Source organism: Canis aureus, chromosome 8 (genome assembly GCF_053574225.1).
Source record: "Canis aureus isolate CA01 chromosome 8, VMU_Caureus_v.1.0, whole genome shotgun sequence".
NCBI lineage: Eukaryota > Metazoa > Chordata > Mammalia > Carnivora > Canidae > Canis > Canis aureus.
The window spans coordinates 52,942,036-52,957,224 of record NC_135618.1 but is presented as its reverse complement, the minus strand read 5'-3'; the positions used below and the strand labels follow the sequence as shown (position 1 = coordinate 52,957,224).

General features: G+C 42.1%; 1 protein-coding gene and 1 non-coding gene across 5 annotated transcripts in view; both read right to left on the bottom strand.

The window, feature by feature from the left end:
• LOC144319086 (acyl-coenzyme A synthetase ACSM2A, mitochondrial-like) overlaps nucleotides 1-14,920 on the bottom strand; it is a 29,395-nt gene extending 14,475 nt beyond the window's left edge. The window contains exons 1-5 of one of the 4 annotated variants that reach the window (XM_077906825.1): nucleotides 14,764-14,920; nucleotides 13,271-13,455; nucleotides 4,727-4,937; nucleotides 1,564-1,771; nucleotides 189-332 (exon numbers count right to left, since the gene is read on the bottom strand). In XM_077906825.1, coding sequence (XP_077762951.1) covers nucleotides 189-332; nucleotides 1,564-1,771; nucleotides 4,727-4,937; nucleotides 13,271-13,447 — 740 coding nt within the window. In that variant the 5' untranslated portion in view covers nucleotides 13,448-13,455; nucleotides 14,764-14,920. Of the gene's footprint in view, nucleotides 1-188; nucleotides 333-1,563; nucleotides 1,772-4,726; nucleotides 4,938-13,270; nucleotides 13,456-14,432; nucleotides 14,712-14,763 lie in introns of those variants that run through there. The other 3 variants (XM_077906826.1, XM_077906824.1, XM_077906823.1) reach the window with 3 other exon arrangements.
• TRNAK-UUU (transfer RNA lysine (anticodon UUU)) lies at nucleotides 6,629-6,701 on the bottom strand. The gene has a single exon. It is a non-coding gene; the product is annotated as a tRNA-Lys (tRNA).
• Nucleotides 14,921-15,189: the final 269 nt, after the last annotated feature.

Sequence of the window (15,189 nt, the reverse complement as noted above, 5' to 3'; positions counted from 1 at the left end):
CCAAAACAAAAATGTCCCACCAAAGGTCACTAGATACTCAGCTTGCTAAGTTATGCTCCCTCTTGCCCCACTTCTCGACTGTCTTTCTCAGAAGCACCAGATGGTAGCCCATTCAAAGAGAACTGTATTTGAGCTTGGTTAATTCTCAAGCCCTGTAGTTCTCTGTAGAGAGAAAGGTTTTCTCTTACCCAATATCCATTTTGGCCTTCATGCCCAGGCTTGAGTGGGAATGTTCTGCCATCTTGGGAAGGCCAGTAGTCCCACTGGTGAAGTAGATGGCAGCTGCTTCTTGGCTTCCAGTCTCTACACAGCAATGAGTGGTAGATGCTTCTCTGACAAAGACACAGATTGTCACATTCTCAGATGCTCTCTGGACACCATATGTCCTGGCAACTCATCTCTTCTCACATTCCCCCATACTGGCAAGGGCAAGTCAGCCAACGCACTTCAGAAGGTGTGCTTATGAATGGTTAAGATCAAGGGATTCTGAGTCAGTCACACTTGGACTCAAATGCCACTGAAATGTGGCACTTTAACTATGTGACTTTGGACTATTTCACTTCTCTGAGTTTCACTTTCTATATCTGTGAAATATCATCAATAATACCCATCTCATAGAGTTACTGAGAAAACTAACTCTAACACAAAGAAAATGTGTTATTCAGCAAAAACTCAATAAATGTTAATCTGATTGTTGTTAGGAGCCCTTGCATGATACCAGGTAAATAGTAGGTGCTCATTTAGTTTTAGCTTTTGCAATACAACCTCTTCTGTTCCCTTGACCTCCCTCTCCTCTAGTGTCCCAATTTCAAGTCATTAAAAGCTGGTTGTATGCTGTCTCCTTCTCTGACAGTTATCGTTAAAATAATGATGTTAGAAAAAGCTTTTGTTCTCCCTAAGGGTTTCCTAAGATCTATGTCTCTAATGGAGGGAGTCCAGACATGTAACAGGGAAACTCATTCTTCCAGCCAAGCTTGCCATACGCTGTTGGAAGGACTCAGAGTTCTCTGCTTTAGAAACCTAGCTGAGATATGCAGAGGGTGAGAGAGGATATTCAGTATATCAGCCTCCTTTCTATTTTACCTCATATGCTATTGGCCTCACCTCTGATTCCTGCCAGGTTTGCAGTAAACAGCGCTGAACATTTCAATCCACTTGGTAGTGCTTCTGGTGTGGACTATGGGTGATTCACTTTGTGCCCTAGGATTTCTGTGTTGCCATCATGGCATGAGACTCCAGGCCTGCTCTGTATGCATGCATGTGGGATGATACCCCCATCCCCTGTACAACTCTCTACCAATGGGGTTAGGTGCTAATGGCTCAATTTTTGTCAGCCCTTCATTGGATAATCCTGGGAGGCATTCTGTGAGGTTCCTGCAGATCAAGCCCACTTATCCCATGCAGTGACTTGATAATAAACTCTTAAATTAGCTTTTCCTTCTTCACGGCTTCACACTCCCCAGTCCCATGGTCTGTTCCCTGGACCTCCCAAATAAAGCACCTGCTCATAAGTTCAGTTTCTACCTTTGGTGAAAACACAGGCTGAGACATATAAATACTCACCGTAGTAGTGTCCTAAAGTCTAGCCACCCATCTCGGCTTTTCTCAGACACCAGAAGCTTCGTTTTCAGAGAAGGGCAGTCAGAGGCTATGGTGTCCACTAACTGGGCCACTTCATCCCCAGCCATGATGGCCCTGGCTTTAGACACCTGCAGTCTATAGAGAATGTCCTTGGTTCTCATTTGGATAGTCCCGGGAATGAAGACGAGGCCTAGAGAAGCCAAATGTCTTAGAGAGAACTGGAAAGGAGGGTTATTTTCTGCCCTAGGAAAGCCTGATGTAAACAACCAGTGGGGAACAAATGGGGAAAGAGAGGTTGGAGAAGGGGTGACCAATGGGTGATATCAATAACAAGGCATCCAAGGTCAGAGAGATTTGAACACATATTTCCGGGGGTGTTAGAACTATAAGGGGTCTACCAGGATTACAGAAACTGAGTTGCCCGATATGCAACACACACACGTACACACACAATGCTCTAAAGGAGTTTCCTGTTTCAAAAGACTTTCACACAGTAATTAAACTAAGGAAAGGCACTTGAAATTTCTCTATCCTGCAATGCAGGTCCTGTTCTAGGGCCTGCTTACTTCTCCAAAACCTGGAACCCACTGAATTTTCTTGGGGAAGACAGCTCTTGGTTTTCTGTTTTTGTTACCTATCTTGATGAGACTCAGGTAATTTTGTTTATTCTTTGGACAATAACTAGACTTACAGTTCACCATTCACAGAGCTGATTTCACACGTTCCTCCTGATGGAACAGCTTTTACCCCTGGTTCACTTTCTTCCCATTCTTAACACTTCAGGATCCATATTGCAGATCTGTTAACCATCTCTGGTGTATCTCCAGCATGATGGCCATGTTGAGTCAGGGACACAGAATAACCTCTCCCTCACTGACTTCTCCTTCCCATAATCTCTTAGTGCATCATCTTCCTTGTGGGGCCTCAAAGGCCTACAGTTGTTTCTACTTCCTCTGATTACTCCTACGTCTTGATCATACTTACATCTTCCACCTTATTGATGAGAATACCTGTTATGTGTGAGGGAGGCCAGGATGGGTAGGGTGAGAATGAGGGTAGGTTGTAGAGGAGTTTCTGTGACTCTTGCTTACACCTCCTCTCTTTCATATCTAAAGGTTGATGATTATTGAATTACTGGCTCCATCTCAGATGTTGTGCCCTTCAATGCAACTTCTCACTTCCCATCCCTTTTCTTTTTCTCATACATATTTTTGATTGAGATATAATTGAAATATAACAGTGTACTAGTTTAGGGGTACCATAATAATAATTTGATATAATTGATATATGGATATATTAATGAAATGATTACCATTCTAAGTTAACATCTATCACCACACATAATTACATTTTTTTTTTCTGGCGACAACAACTTTTAAGATCTACTCTCTTATGGGGAAAATTAACAAGGCAGGAAACCACAAATGTTGGAGAGGATGCAGAGAAAAGGGAACCCTCTTACACTGAGTTAAAAATAGACCTGCCCTACGACCCAGCAATTGCACTGGAGAAGGACAACCATTATATGGTCTTATTCATTTGGGGAATATAAATGATAGTGAAAGGGAATAGAAGGGAAGGGAGAAGAAATGGGTGGGAAATATCAGAAAGGGAGACAGAACATGAAGACTCCTAATGCTGGGAAACGAACTAGGGGTGGTGGAAGGGGAGGAGGGCGGGGGGTGGGGGTGAATGGGTGATGGGCGCTGAGGGGTCACTTGACGGGATGATTACTGGGTGTTATTCTGTATGTTGGCAAATTGAACACCAATAAAAATAAATTTATTATTTAAAAAACTACTCTCTTAGCGACTTTCGAATACACAATACAGTTCCCATGCTGTACATTACATTCTCCGGATGTTATGTTATAACTGGAACTTCTCATCCCTTCTTGAAAACCACATGGATACCCCATAACTCAATAGTTACCAAACTGAACCTTCCATCTTACCCTGACAGCCCCATACCTACTTTTCCCTGTGGTTCTCACTTCAGTGAAGCCCACGTCACCCACCCAGTACCAGAGTATCTATGACTTCCCCATCTCTCTGGCTTTATTCCTCTATCATATGCCATTCATCAAAAAATGGTGTTCTCAGTTTCCTCCTAATTACCTCTTAAATCCATCCAATTACCTCCATCTCCAAAACCCTATCCAAGGTTGAAGCCATCATCATTCCTTATTTCCTGTCTGGGTTTCCCACACCTGCTCTTGCCCTCCTTCATCCTATCAATATGCACCATCCAGGGTGACCCCTAAGGAACAAAGTATGATCATGTCACTCAATCCATCCATGCTTTTCCATTCCTCACTAGATAAGGATGCAAACCCCTCACCATGGCCCCCAGGACACTGCCCATCTTTCCAGGGTCACTTGCCACTACTTTATCCTTGCTGCCTCTAAACACGCAGATACCCTTTAAGTTTTTTGCATAACTTGCAAGGTTTCTTCCTCTCTGTGCTGTTCTCTCTGCTTGGGGCATTCCTCTCCGCATCTTCTTCTGGCTGAATCCCACTTATCCTTCAGATCCTAGCCCAAATATCACTCCACTGAGACTTCAGTGGCCCCCTCAGATTTTATAATAGTGGTTGGCAAAATTTTTCTGCAAAGAGCCGAACAGTAGGTATTTTAGGCCTTGTGGGCCAGATGCTCTCTGTCCTAACCACTCAATCTTCCATTGTAGGGCAAAATCAGCTACAGACAATACATAAACAGGACATGGCTGTGTTAAAAAAAAACAACCCTCTATTTGCAAAAACAAGCTGCAGACCAGATTTGGTCTATAGGTCATAGTTTGCCAACTTTTTTCTTCTAATAGCTTCTTATGAAATTCTTGTGCCGCTTATCAAAATTGTGATTAAATAATTATGTGTGCAATTAATAGTTTAAAGTTATCTCTCTCCAAATCTCTTTAAGCCCCATGAATTTATATTCCATGTTTTGTTTACTGTATTAGCAATCTCTAGCACAGTGCTTGGTGCAGTTTACTTAAATAATTGGAAGAAGGGTGGTATTTCCATATGAGGAGAGACAGCATGCTAAGTAGAGGGGGCATCTTTTGGGAGGGGCAGGTGGTGGAATTTCTTTGCCATCAGCTTCACCAGGGAAATAGTAATCAGGCCAGGTGGTCATTTACCAACCTGCTCGCATGCAGCCCAGGGTCACTAGCCACCACTCAGGCACTCGGGGCAGCACCATCATCACACGGTCCCCACGCTGCAGGCTACATGCCCCTGAAAGGACATTGGCTGCCTGCTGGCTGAGTTCACTCAGTTGGCTGAAGTTCCACACTATTTCATTTCCATCACCACTCACCCACCATAGGGCTGGGCCTGGAGGTCGCTTGCCCGCCTGAAGAAAGAGAACACCTGCTGATCAGGGTGGGCTGGCTCACAGGCATGTAGAATAAATCCTGTCTTGGAATTGTCACATCAATGCTTAGTAAACTTTTTTATCTCAGGACCGTTATACACTCCAAAGAGCTTTTATTTATATGGCTTTTATCTATCCATATTTACTATATTAGAAATTGAGAAATTTTACAAATGTGTACTTTTACAAATAACAGTAACAAGCCATTATATCTTACCACAAATATGTTTCAATGAAGAGTGTGTACTTTCTAAAACAAAAGAAAGTGACTTTGTTTCACATTTTTTCAAGCCTCTTTAACACTTTAAGCACCTTCCTTAATAGAAGACAGTTGGATTCTGGTATCTGTTTCTATCACTTTCTTTCTTTCTTTTCACCTGCTATGTATATATTCTCTGGAAAATACCACTGTGTACTTGTCAGAGTATGACAGCAAAAAAGGCAAATGTTATTTATCTTAGATTTATTTGCTTGCTATCCTCCCTCTATTTACGTATATATTTTTGTTTTTCAATTATGGTCAAATATACATACCATAAAATCTACCATTTCAATCATTTTTAAGTGTACTGTTCAGTGGTAATAAGTGTATTTGTATTACTGTGCAATTATCACCACCATCCATCTTTCTCATCTTTCTGGATGGAAACTCTGTCCCTATTATACAAGAAATCCCCAGTTCACCCTCCTTCCAGCCCCTGGCAACCAGCATTCTACTTTCTGTCTCTATGAATTTGACTGCTCTAGGAACCTCATATAAATGGAACCATACTTTTGTCCTCTGACTGGTTTATTTCACTTAACCTAAAATCTTCAAGGTTCATCCTTGTAGCATACAATGGAAATTTAATTTTTTAAAAGACTGAACAATATTTCATTATATGGATGTGCCACATTCTGTTGAATGGACAAATTCATTCATTTACTGACCCTACCTTTTGGCTATTGTGAATAATCCTGCTATGAACATGGGTGTACAAATATCTTTCCAAGACCTTTTCAAGACCCTGCTTTTCATTTTCATCCATTTCCATGTATTGTTTTGTTTCTTCTTTGATCTCCTGGTTGACCCATTCATTGTTTAGTAGCATATTGTTTAACATCCATGTATTTGTGGTCTTTCCCATTTTTTTTCTCGTGGTTGAATTCAAGTTTCACAGTGTTGTGGTGAGAACATAGGCATGGTATGATCTGTCTTCTTGAGGAGCTGCCCCACTGTTTTACATGGAAACCATACCATTTTACAAACCCACTGGTAATGCACAAGGATTCCAATTTATCTTAGCTTTGTTCTGAAATAGTTTTGATTTCACAGATTACCCTGAAAGAATCTCAGGTATCCTATGGGATTCCATACCATAGTTTGAGGTCAGAACTACAAAGTCAAAGATAAAATTTAATAGTAATTGTGTTAGATATTTCAAAATTCCTCATAGTTGCATCATTTTGGACTTTGACAAGTAAGGTGTAAAAGTGTCATTTTTCTCATAGTCCTGTCAACAGAGCATATTTTCAAATTTCTGTATTTAACTAAATGGTAGGTAAAAATATTATTTCAGTAAAATTTTATATCACTCTTATTATGAGTGGGGTTAATTATTTTTTCTTATATTTAAGGGCCATTTGAGTTCACATTTTTTATAAAGATTTTATTTTTAAATTAATCTCTATGCCCAATATGGGGCTTGAACTCACAACCCCAAGATCAAAAGTCACATGCTCTACCAACTGAGCCAGCCAGGCACCCCTGGATTCACTTTTCTGTAAACTGTCCATTCATACACCTTGCCCACTTGTACATTTGGTTGTATCTCTTTATTTTGATTTCTAGGAGCTCTTTTTGTGTTGGGAATATTAACTCTTATGGTGTCATAGGAGTTGAATATCTTCCCCTGATTGTCATTCATTTATTTGATTTATGGTATTGCTTGTCAATGTAGTGGTTTTTTTATATTTATGTAGCTAATTTATTAAATCATTTCTTTTATGGATTCAGAATTCTGAATCATGGTAGCAAAGACCTTCTTCATTATTCTAAGGAGATATAACTTTTAAAGAAAAGCCAGAAACCTAAATTTTTATCTGAAAAATTTCAATTTTAAAATGTTGACTTAGGGGGCAGGGCACGATGGCAGAGGAGTAGGGTCCTCAACTCACCTGGTCCCACCAACTTACCTAGATAACTTTCAAAACATCCTGAACACCTACGAATTCGGCCTGATATTTAAAGAGAGAACAGCTGGAACGTTACAGAGAGAAGGGTTTTCACGTCTAGCAAGGTAGGAGGGCGGAAAAAAATAAAATAAAGAAGAATCAAGTGGGTGAAGGGCACTGCGAGATGCCCAGCTAAGGCCAGGTAGTGAGAGCCTCTGGGACAGGAAAGCCCAGCCCCGGAGAAGCAGGAACTTAAAAATCCACACCGATTCTTCCCAGAAGGAAAAGTGCTCAGCAGGGAAATTGGGCAGAATCACAGGGGGGCAGTGAAGCCTCCAGTTTACCAGAGTCGCTAATAGAGGAAGTGCGCCCAGGGGAGCGCGCACCACAAACCATGGGCTGATCTTGGTAAAGGGCTGGAGTGCACCTGGCGGGGCATCTGGGAGAAGTCCATTGGTTAGGCGGGCTGCTCTGGATGGAGGGGTCTGCGCTCTGATGCCTTCGGGAGATGCGGGCCCCAAAAGCGCTTTTCCAGCAGCGCAGGGTCCTGGATTCCAGGGAGCTGGGGGACACAGCCCACGATTCCTCACCCCCCAGGACAGGCGGAGATGGGGAAGGCACAGGACAGTGAGGACTCTCCTGCTGGGCGCCCCCAAGCTGTGCAGATCAAGGCCCCCCACCAGCCCGGGAGCTTCTAGGCCAGTGCGGACTGGGAGACTGCATTAGTTACTGTAGGGGGCGGACTCCAGAGGTGGAGACCTGGCTGCCGCCACTGTCGTTGCTCCTCCTTATTTCACCATGTGCCTGGGAGAGGCGGGGCCACCAGAGAGCAGGGGCCTCACAGGATAAACAGCTCCCACTGAGCCCAGCACCAGAAGGGGGGCATCTCCCCCAGGTACACACACCTGAGAATCAGCACAGCAGTCCCCTCCCCCAGGAGAACTGCTGGAAGAACAGGGGAAGAGCAAGTTCTTGACCAAGCAGTGCTGGAAAGGTCCCGGGAAAGTCAAGGGATTTAGTATATAGAACTAGAGGGCACCCTCCCTGACCCTCCTTTTACCAGTACAACTCATTTTTATATCAGACTAAAAATTTTCAATATATTTTCTCTTTTCCCACCTTAACTACAATATTTTACCACCTCTTCATTTTTAAGTTTCTGTCTTTTTGACTTTCATATTTCTACAATTACACGTCCTAGATATATTTTCCACTACTAGATTCCCTTCAACATAATCAATTCAATTTGGGGAGAGAAAGGAGATTTGTGTGTGTGTGTGTGTGTGTGTGTGTGTGTTTTGTTTTTTCTGCCTCATTTTGTTCTACAATGGCAAAAGTTAATGCCTTCTAAAACATAACCAGCATGCACCCAGCACCAAGTGATATACCATACTGGTTCATTCTGTGAGATTATATTCTCTCTTCATTCCCATTCTGCCCCCCTCTTTTGTCTCATTTATCTTTTGGTGGTCAATGTTGGGGATTTCTACCGTATTGCTGGTTTATATAAATTTGGGACAGAGCCTCTTCTAACCCACAGAATGTAATACACTCCAAACCAAGAGATAACCTTCGAGAATCCCTCAGGTAGACTACATTCTCCCTCCACCACAACTTCTTCACCATCTCCCAGTTCCCCACCCTTTTTTCTTTCTTCTCTTTTTTTCCCTCTTTACTTTTGCTTTTTTATCTTCTTTTTTTTTTTCTTTTTCTTTGGGATTCTTGGCCTTGTATATTTTACTACTTTGCTTTAAAATTTGTTTTTCACTTTAGTGGTCCTTTTGTTATATTTCTTTCTGATCTTTGTTTTCATTTTCTGGTCTCTGACCTCATCAGAATCATCTAAGGTGAAATTTGCTTAGGGTAATACATGTGCTTAGGCTGTGGTTGATATTCTAGACTCAGCCCACTCATAGACCACTCCTCACTGAACAAAATGACTAGAAGGAAGAATTCACCACAAAAGAAAGCAGAAACAGTACTACTGTCACAGAATTAAGAATATGGATTACAATTTGATGTCAGAAAGCCAATTCAGAAGCACAATTATAAAGCTACTGATGGTTCTGGAAAAAAGCATAAAGGATTCTAGAGACTTCATGACTGCAGAATTTAGATCTAATCAGGCTGAAATAAAAAAATCAATGAAATGAGATGCAATCCAAACTGGAGGTTCTAACCACGAGGGTTAATGAGGTGGAAGAAAGAGTGAGTGGCATAGAAGTCAAGTAGATTGCAAGGAAGGAAGCTGAGGAAAAAGGAGAAAAACAATTCTGAGACACCATGAGGAAAGGTTAAGGGAAATAAATGATAGCTTCAAAAGAAAGAATCTACGTATAATTGGGAAAATGCAGAGAGGGACAGAGGGACAGAAAGCATATTTGAACAAATCATAGCTGAGAATTTCCCTAATTTGGGGAGGGAAACAGGCATTCAGATTCAGGAGATAGAGAGTCTCCCCCCCCCCTCTGCCCAGAATCAGTAAAACCGTTCAACACCTCAACATATAATAGTGAAACTTGCAAATTCCAAAGATAAAGAGAAAATCCATAAAGCAATGAGAGACTAGAGATCCCTAACTTATATGGGGAGAAATATTAGATTAACAGCAGACCTCTCCACAGAGACCTGGCAGGCCAGAAAGGGCTGGCAGGATATATTCAGGGTCCTAAATGAGAAGAACCTGCAGCCAAGAATACTTTATCCAGCAAAGCTCTCATTCAGAATAGACGGAGAGATAAAGAGCTTCCAAGATAGGGAGAAACTGAAAGAATATGTGACGAGCAAATCAGCTCTGCAAAAAATATTAAAAGGGACCCTGAAAGAGAAAGAGGAAGCCCAAAGAAATAATCCACAAAAACAGGGACTGAATAGGTATTATGATTAAACTAAATTCATATCTTTTTTGGGGGAGGGGGAGTTACATTAAAAAAAACCCAAAGTTACATGATTTCATGCTCCATAAGCACAAAGAGGTAACACTGCTATAATTATAAACTGAGAATATACTTACACTTAACTTTCAGGGCAAGTTTTGCAGGGTATTACCCATACATGTCCATGGGATGAATCATAATTAGAAGTCTGATGTGGGTGAATGGTGGCATAAAACTGAACTTGTTGGCTTTCTCACCACTACTTATTGACCTAATTATTCACAAAAGCTCCCAAACTTATGAAAATTTAATAGGAAAAATCCTACTCATCCTGCCTCTATAAGCTTAACTGTCATTTGCCACTTTTTAAATCCACAATAATTTAAAATATACCCTGGCCTCACACCCTTGATATATGACTTAATTAAATTAAGCATACTTAAGTAGTGATATTCTTTTTTTATTGGAGTTCAATTTGCCAACATATAGCATATAACCCAGTGCTCATCCTGTCAAGTGCCCCCCTCAGTGCCTGTCACCCAGTCACCCCAACCCCCTGCCCACCTTCCTTTCCACTACCCCTTGTTCATCTCCTAGAGTTAGGTATCTCTCATGTTCTGTCACCCTCACTGATATTTTCACTCATTTCTCTCTTTTCCCCTTTATTCCTCTTTGAATAGTAACTGTGAATGTGAATGGACTAAATGATCCCATCAAAAGATGCAGGGTTTCAAACTGGATAAAAAAGAAAGATCCATCTACTTGCTGTCTACAAGAGACTCATTTTATTTTATTTTTTTTTAAATTTTTATTTATTTATGATAGTCACAGAGAGAGAGAGAGAGAGAGAGAGAGAGGCAGAGACACAGGCAGAGGGAGAAGCAGGCTCCATGCACCGGGAGCCCGACGTGGGATTCGATCCCGGGTCTCCAGGATCGTGCCCTGGGCCAAAGGCAGGCGCTAAACCGCTGCGCCACCCAGGGATCCCAAGAGACTCATTTTAGATCAAGGACATCTCCATCCTGAAAATGAAAGGTTGGAGAACCATTTACCACTCAAATGGTCCTCAAAAGAGTATTATACTGAGTGAAATAAATCAATCAGAGAAGGACAAACATTATATGGTCTCATTCATTTGGGGGAATATAAAAAATAGTGAAAGGGAATAAAGGGGAAAGGAGAAAAGAACAGTGGGAAATATCAGAAAGGGAGACAGAACATGAGAGACTTCTAACACTGGGAAATGAACAAGAGGTGGGTGAAAGGGAGGAGGGCAGGGGGTGGGGGTGACCTGGTGATGGGCACTGAGGGGGGCACTTGGCAGGATAAGCACTGGGTGTTACGCTATATGTTGGCAAATTGAACTCCAATAAAAATTTTTAAAAAGAACAAATGGTCCTCAAAAGAAAGCTGGGGTAGCCATCCTCATATCAGATAAATTAACATTTATGCCAAAGACTGTGGTAATTTTTGTGGTAATATTTGCAAATGACATATCAGATAAAGGGCTAGTTTCCAAGATCTATAAAGAACATATTAAACTTATTAAACTTATTAAACTCAACACCCAAGAAACAAACAATCCAATCATGAAATGGGCAAAAGACATGAACAGAAATCTCACAGAGGAAGACATAGACATGGCCAACACGCACATGAGAAAATGCTCCGCATCACTGGCCATCAGGGAAATACAAATCCAAACCACAATGAGATACCACCTCACACCAGTGAAAATGGGGAAAATTAACAAGGCAAGAAACCACAAATGTTGGAGAGGATGTGGAGAAAGGGGAACCCTCTTGCACTGTTGGTGGGAATGTGAACTGGTGCAGCCACTCTGGAAAACTGTGTGGAGGTTCCTCAAAGAGTTAAAAATAGATCTGCCCTACCACGCAGCAATTGCCCTGCTGGGGATTTACCCCAAAGATACAGATGCAGTGAAAAACTGAGACACCAGCACCCCAGTGTTTCTAGCAGCAATGTCCACAATAGCCAAACTGTGGAGGGAGCCTCGGTGTCCATCGAAAGATGAATGGATAAAGAAGATGTGGTCTCTATATACAATGGAATATTACTCAGCCATTAGAAACAAGGAATACCCACCATTTGCTTCAACATGGATGGAACTGGAATGTATTTTGCTGAGTGAAGTAAGTCAATCGGAGAAGGATAATCATTATACGGTTTCACTCATACAGAGAACATAAAAAATAGTGAAAGGGATTATAGGGGAAGGAGAGAAAATGAGTGGGAAAAGTCAGAGAGTGCAACAAAACGTGAGATACTCTTAAATCTGGGAAATGACCACGGCGTAGGGGTCGGGTAGGTGGGTGGGGGGATGGGTTGACTGGGTGTCGGGCACTGAGGGGGGCATATGATGGGATGAGCATTGGTTGTTATATATTGGCAAATTGAACTCCAATAAAAATATACATAAACAAATGAAAAGGAAAAAAAATGTTGACTTATTACTACTAATTTTTTCAGCGTTCCCTGCACCATGGGCCATCTTCCTCTAGAGGTCCAGCATTTGTGATCTGCACATCAAGGCTATGTCATGGGACCTCAAGCCAACATCATGGTATGACTCCCTTTGAGTGCCATGTTCCACCTCTTCCCATATACTAGCCAGGAATTCATCTTCCATGCTACAGAAAAGTGCACAGAATGTCAGGTGAAGGCAGTAGCAGGATTGGCAACGAATGGGGTGGAATTCTAGAAGTCCAGGGAGGGAAAGGAAACAAAAATTTCCACATTGCTTTGTTTCTCTGATATCTCGTGATGGAGCCCTTTGAACAATCTCTGCCTATTGGCCACCCTGCTTACACACCCCTAATGACAAGAACCCATACTTTTCTGAGAAGACTGACTCAACCTTTGGTCAGTGCTGATTTTGTCTTACTAAACTCAAATCTACTTTCTCTATGATGACAGCCCCCTTCTCCTGTTTTACCCTGGGAGGTTACAACAGATCATGTATGTACTGGCAAACTGTGTGTTGGCTGTCCGGGGCAGGGTGGGGATGTGTTCCAGATTGATCTACTCGGGCCAAGGTGGGGATGTGTTCCAGATTGATCTACCTGGTACCAGCCCCCGGGAGCTCTTTTCTGCCAACCCCATACTCTCTTGCTCCTACTTATGCTGCCTTCATGTAAAATGGACAAATTATTCATAGCTCATCATAGTACTTGACATATAAGTACTCAATGAATATTTATGGAATGAGTAGATGAATCAACGAACTTTGTTCAGTTTTGTGCCCTTTTTCTACCCCATTACCTTCTCCATGCTAGCCCAGTGATCGATCACATCACTAGCAAAGTTAAACTTGGGAGGGACCTCCTGGTGACCCCACTGCAGGGATGCCAATTGCTTGGTATGTAGGCGGACAGTACGACTAGAGATCTGGGTCCTCCATAGGATACAGAGCCCCTGGAGTTTCCGCAGCCAATACATGGTCACACCTGTGAAGCAAAAAGGTCACAGTGGTGAATCTTTCTGGCATAGACTGCTCTAGGTCAGCTGCTTAATGAGATTCATCACAACCTTACAGGCTTCTTCCAGAAAAGATTTTATGTTGGTTATGAGTAAATTGGCACTCAGCATTCAGTTCTGTTTCCCTCTGGTGTGCCATTCTCCAAAAGCACAATGCCCAGTCCAAATCCTGCCTCTTTAACCCATCTGATAATTCTATAAACACCTAATTTCATGCAATAAATACCTCTGTGTTTAAAATAGTGTGGTGTGGTAGAATGAATTTTTTCCCCAACAATTGCCTGTTCCCTACAGTAGGATTTCATGTCCCCATTCATTTTTATATGACTTGCACAGTGCATGCTGGGAAAGAGATTGTATCTACCTCTCATTGACTTTGGCTTATTCATGGGATGTGCTTTGGTCAATGAGATGTGAGTAGATGAGACTGTGCAGCTGGTCAGGAACTCTTGCATTTCTGTTTTCTATTATAAGAATAGCATATCCCAGTAGCATATCTGGATGATAGCGCATGTAGAGCTGAACTGAAACCTAACAGCTACAGCTAACACACAAGCCCATGCAAAATAATATGTATTGAATATAAGCTCCTGGATGTTTTTTACTACAGTAAATACTGACTAATACAGGTAGCATCTATTTCCTTCAACTGAATCTTGACTGAGATAGCTCCTTTTTTCCAGGCGTACCTCAAAGCAATAAAAAAAACTTTATTAATAGTGTAAAGGATCTGTTATTTATCCTACTTATTAACAATAAGCAATTCTCTATGATCCATTAGTCTCTCAGGTGGTGATCTAAACCACCAATGGCTGGATCCATCCTTCATTGTCTAGGCAGCAGGAGCCAGAATGTTCAGGTCTCTGAACATTTGTGTCTCCTCTCCTATTTTCTACACAAACATGTAAAGATATTCTACCAGCTCCTAGGTGGTCATATTTGTTACCTTTGTACCTTCTGGTTCCTCTCTCTTTCCATGGGTGTCTCTTGCTCATTCTTCTGGCCTCACCTCCTCAGGCAGGCTTCCTTCCCTGACTACTATACAATTCTCACCCCCTTTGTCTGTCCTTCTCCCAGCCACTCCAGTCCTTCTCTTTGCTATGCTAAAGATACTTTTCCTTTGCCCAGTGCTGCCTCCTCACTAAGACTTGGCCCTTTCAAGGTCCCTAGGGTTGCAGATTGCTTTTTCCTGGAGATTTTTACTCTCCTCCCTAGCCCTGACATCTAGAGATCATTTAGTGACCGATTAGGTCACCATTACTGACAATGGTGCTCACCTGCAAAGTCCTTTGGGCAGTTTCTCCACGGATCTCTTGGTCCACCCTCCTCCTGAGCAGACAGCTCCCGGAATCCCCAGAATCCCCACAGTCTTCATGGAGAGCACAGCTAATCATTAACTATGGATAACCCAAGACTTAGTTGGGGTGATGGCAGTCCTCCTGCTGTGCTTATGCAATGCACAACCCCAGAGCTTGGGGATCAGCAGGGACAGTTCTTTTAATCCAGGGGACAAAGAGCAGATTTATGCCCAGGACTGACAGCAAGTTCTAGCTCCAACCAGGAAGAGAGAAACAGAGTTCCCATAGGCTTGATGTACTTTCTTTCACCTCCTTTCTTCACTTTCTCTTTTGATGATTCTGACGCATCTCCTTTGTCCACACTTACTCCATACAAGCTCTCACCCGATATGGTAGCTTGAACCC